The sequence below is a fragment of the Octopus bimaculoides genome, chromosome 30 (assembly GCF_046866305.1).
Source record: "Octopus bimaculoides isolate indiv1 chromosome 30, ASM4686630v1, whole genome shotgun sequence".
In the NCBI taxonomy this organism is placed as follows: domain Eukaryota; kingdom Metazoa; phylum Mollusca; class Cephalopoda; order Octopoda; family Octopodidae; genus Octopus; species Octopus bimaculoides.
The window spans coordinates 16,260,938-16,265,937 of NC_142957.1; the positions used below are offsets into that span (position 1 = coordinate 16,260,938).

General features: G+C 35.7%; 1 protein-coding gene across 7 annotated transcripts in view; it reads right to left on the bottom strand.

Moving 5' to 3' along the window:
- Positions 1 to 75: 75 nt before the first annotated feature.
- LOC106873123 (H(+)/Cl(-) exchange transporter 7) overlaps positions 76 to 5,000 on the bottom strand; it is a 180,884-nt gene continuing 175,959 nt past the window's right edge. For 4 of the 7 annotated variants that reach the window (XM_089345822.1, XM_089345823.1, XM_089345824.1 and 1 more), the window contains exons 22-23: positions 4,904 to 4,984; positions 76 to 609 (exon numbers count right to left, since the gene is read on the bottom strand). In XM_089345822.1, coding sequence (XP_089201948.1) covers positions 511 to 609; positions 4,904 to 4,984 — 180 coding nt within the window. In that variant the 3' untranslated portion in view covers positions 76 to 510. Of the gene's footprint in view, positions 610 to 3,214; positions 3,405 to 4,903; positions 4,985 to 5,000 lie in introns of all 7 variants that reach the window. The other 3 variants (XR_016239118.1, XR_016239119.1, XR_016239120.1) reach the window with 1 other exon arrangement.

Consider the following 5,000-nt stretch of genomic DNA (forward strand, 5'->3'; position numbering starts at 1 on the left):
TCACTAGCTGGAAGTAATAAAAGATTTAAAAAAAAAAAAATGAAATAGTGATGATAAAAGAACATACTACAAAAATGAAGTTAATAGTGTGATAAATTTTATAATCATATTAAATCGTATTAAATTGTACGTTTCCGTCTCCTTTTAATTAATCCATTCCTAAAAAGTTAGTTCTACTTGTTTTGAAAAACAATGTTTTTATCAAATTGCATTTAATAAAATTTCCTAATGAGTTTTGGTGGCTAATTAGTTTTTTTTGGTTAATTTTCTTGGAAGAAAAAAAAAAAATTTTTAATTGTCTTTTCACTATTTTATCTCTTTTAAAAAAATTTATTTTCTTTTGTATCTCTTTTTTTTACTTTCGTTATTTCAGTTTCAGTTATCTGTTTTTTTTTTTTTAGCTGTTGTTTCTGTTGTTGTTATTGTTGGTTATGGTTGCATAGCAGTTGTCATAATCATTGCGTTCTTCTAGGTCTGCCCCGATAAAGGAAAGTCTATTGTGGTTGCTGTTCAGAGATCTGAGATTTCCAAAGTCTCAATTTGGACAATTCCACGTTTGGCTTCAGCACGATATTTTGCGAGATCTTTCCGAGTGACGATTCCCGTAACCTGGCAAAATAACAGAAAATAATAATAATAATAATGGTTTGAAATTTTACCACAAGGGTAGCAGTTTTGGGGGAGGAGATAAGTTGATTACATTGACCCCAGAATTTTACTGGTACTTAATTTATCGACTCTGAAAAGACGCAGAGCAAAGTCGACCTCAGTAGAATTTGAACTCAGAACACAGGGAAAGGTGAAATACACTTGTATTTCTCTAGAAAAATACTATGTGTTATTTCTTTACTACCCACAAGGGGCTACGCACAGAGGGGACAAACAAAGACAGACAAACGGATTAAGTCGATTATATCGACCCCAGTGCGTAACTGGTACTTATTTAATCGACCCCAAAAGGATGAAAGGCAAAGTCGACCTCGGCGGAATTTTAACTCAGAACGTAGCGGCAGACGAAATACCGCTAAGCATTTCGCCCGGCGTGCGAACGTTTCTGCCAGTTCGCCGCCTTAAATACTATGTGTGAAACCAAATATATGGCATCCTAGTCATAACATCAACTTGAACTTCTAACTTGTTGTCTCTTGAGGTCTCTAACTGAGACTTGGAGTCAACTTGTACAAATACAAAACAAAAGGCAAAACATAATAATAATAATAATAATCTGTTCAGTACCACAGATTTGCTTGATAGTTGTTTGACTTTAACCAGTTGAGCATGTCCATTAGTGGCTGACAATACATGCATCTCTGACAATGAGCAGAAATAGTGGAGGAGCATCATAGCCATGTGTTGAGAGGAATTCTTTGGGGTTTGAATAATTCACCTTTGGAAGCATGCGTGTTGTATTCATCATCTTTAAACAACCTTCATTCAGGGACATTTTGAGCAAGATGGGCTACTTGAGCTGAAAAAAAATTCTAACTGGGCCCCACCTGCAAGGTCATGCACTGTTTATCTTGATATAAGGTCGCCATGCCACACACATATGATTGTGATGCATGTGCCTGGTGTACCCTTATCAGACGGGTGGTCATGGTGGGTATACTGGGCTTCATATATTTTAGCCCAGTGTTACTTTGATGGCATTCATTGTACTCTCTCACTCAATAATAATAATCCTCTCTACCATAGACACAAGGCCTGAAATTTGGTGGGAAGGGCTAAGTCAATTACACTGACCCCGGTGTTTCACTAGTACTTAATTCATTGACCCTGAAAGGATAAAAGGCAAAGTTGACCCCGGCGGAATTTGAACTCAGAATGTAAAGACATTAAATACTGCTAAGCATTTTGCCTGGTGTGCTATCGATTCTGCCAGCTCATCGCCTTAATTATGATGATAATAATAATAATAATAATAATAATAATAATAGTCTCAAATTTTAGCACAAGGCCAGCAGATTAAGTGGGGAGGACTAAGTTGTTCAACTGCTACTTGTTTTATCAACTCCAAAAAGGATGGAAAACAAAGTTGACCTCAGTGGAATTTGAATTTAGAATATGAAGATGGACAAAATGATGCTAAACATTTTTGCCTAGCATGCTAATGATTCTGCCAGCTCACCACCTTAATAATAATAATAATAATAATAATAATAATAATAATAATAATAATAATAGTCTCAAATTTTAGCACAAGGCCAGCAGATTAAGTGGGGAGGACTAAGTTGTTCAACTGCTACTTGTTTTATCAACTCCAAAAAGGATGGAAAACAAAGCTGACCTCAGTGGAATTTGAATTTAGAATATGAAGATGGACAAAATGATGCTAAACATTTTTGCCTAGCATGCTAATGATTCTGCCAGCTCACCACCTTAATAATAATAATAATAATAATAATAATAATAATAATAATAATAATAATAATAATAATAGTCTCAAATTTTAGCACAAGGCCAGCAGATTAATTGGGGAGGACTAAGTTGTTCAACTGCTACTAGTTTTATCAACTCCAAAAAGGCTGGAAAACAAAGCTGACCTCAGTGGAATTTGAATTTAGAATATGAAGATGGACAAAATGATGCTAAGCATTTTTGCCTAGCATGCTAATGATTCTGCCAGCTCACCACCTTAATAATAATAATAATAATAATAATAATAATAATAATAATAATAATAATAATAATAATAATAATAATAATAATAATAGTCTCAAATTTTAGCACAAGGCCAGCAGATTAATTGGGGAGGACTAAGTTGTTCAACTGCTACTTGTTTTATCAACTCCAAAAAGGATGGAAAACAAAGTTGACCTCAGTGGAATTTGAATTTAGAATATGAAGATGGACAAAATGATGCTAAACATTTTTGCCTAGCATGCTAATGATTCTGCCAGCTCAGCACCTTAATAATAATAATAATAATAATAATTAACTTTGGAAACCTGACATTATTGTGGTGAACAGAAACGAAAAAAAAAAAAGCATGCCTGATAATTGACATTGCATGACCTGGTGACAACAGGATCAAAGAGAAAGAAGAAGAAAAACTGAACAACTATGATGACTTGAAGTGGGGAAATACACAGGTTGTGGGTGATGAATAGAGCGGACATGATACTAGTAGTAATTGGTGCAATTAGAAGTATCAGCACTCAACTACCAACATTAATCAAAAAGATTGATGCAAATGTAAAGATAGATCACCTACAAAATTCATCATTGCTTGGAACTGCCAGAGTTCTCTCTGTAGGGTTCTTGAAGCTTGACCAGTAAACAAGTGTCACCTTAGTCTGCTGGCTGTGGACAGCTGACACTTTCCATCTTACCCAACAAAATGAAGCTGAGATTTTTCATAATAATAATGATGATGAGGATGGCTATGGATGTGGAGGAGTGACCTGAAGATAGAGACAGAAGCACTTATATGTGCAGCACAAGAACAAGCGTTAAGGACTATGTGAAGTGCAAAATCAACAACACTACTGAGAGCAACAAATGCAGAATGGGTGGTAAGAGGGTGAATTAGTATGGTACATCGTTAGCGAATGCTCAAAATTGACACAACGCATTTACAAAAGATGACATAATGTGACTAGGATGATCCAGTGGGAGCTTGTGGAAATCACAGCCTACAAAGACCAAAGATGTGGTACGTGCAAACCCCAGGAGTCACTGGGAATGAATCCTGTGGGGATGCAATGATTCATTGCGACCACCTAACTAGACATTGGAAACCGGACATTGTTGTGGTGAATTTAAAAAAAGAGAACATGTATAACAATTGACATAGCATGTTCTGGTGACAACAGGATCAAAGAGAAAGAAGAAGAAGAAAAACTGAAGAATTGCAATGATTTGAAGTGGGAAATACGAAGGTTTTTGTCAATGAGGAGAGCAGACGTGATACCAATAGGTAATCGGCACACTATGAAGTATCAGCACTTAACTACCAACATGGCTTAAAATGATTTGTACAAATGTATGGATAGAACACCGACAAAAATCAGCATTGCTTGGAACTCCAAGAATTCTTCACAAGGTTTTTGAAGTATGACCAGTAAACAAGTGTCACCTTAGTCTGCTGGCTGTGGACAGCTGACACTTACCATCTTACCCAGCAAAATAAGCTGAGAGTTCTCATCAAATAATAATAATAATAATAATAATAATAATAATAATAATAATAATCCTTTCTACTACAGGCACAAAGAACTGAAATTTTGGGATCACAGCGACCCCCAGTGCTTGACTGGTACTTAATTTATGTGATACCAGTAATAACTGACACCTTTGGGAGTTTTAGCACTCAATTCCCAACACGGCTCAAAAAGACTGGTACAAATGTGAAGGTAGAACGCCTACCAAAATCAGCATTGCTTGGAACTCCAAGAATTCTTCGCTGGGTTCTTGAAGAAGCATGACCAGTAAAACAAGTGTCACCTTAGTCTGCTGGCTGTGGACAGCTGACACTTTCCATCTTACCCAGCAAAATAAGCTGAGAGTTTTCATCAAATAGTAATAATAATAATAATAATAATAATAATAATAATGATGGTTTTTGAAATGAGATTATCTGAAATAAACTCGACTGCTCTCACCAACGAGAATACTAAAAATGAACCCAACCACTCTCAAAAATTAAGTAAAAAAAACGGAAAAGTAATCCAGAATCCTTGTCCAGTACCAGATCAATCCCAAAATCTAATCAGTTTGTGCCAGTCATGAGGCCAAACATCTCTGAAAGTGTTATCCAAATCCATCCAGCGGTTCTTGAGATATCTTGTCCACGGACAAACAAACAAACACAACTGAAAACAATACCTCTGCCTTCGCTAAGATGGAGGTAATGATAATAATAATAATAATAATAATAATAATAATAATAAACTGTACTTACATCATTCTTATCATTGACTATGATCAAATGGCGAAGACCAAGACCTCGGAAGAGACGAAACAATCTTGGAAGGGAACAAGACTGCAAGGAGAATAAT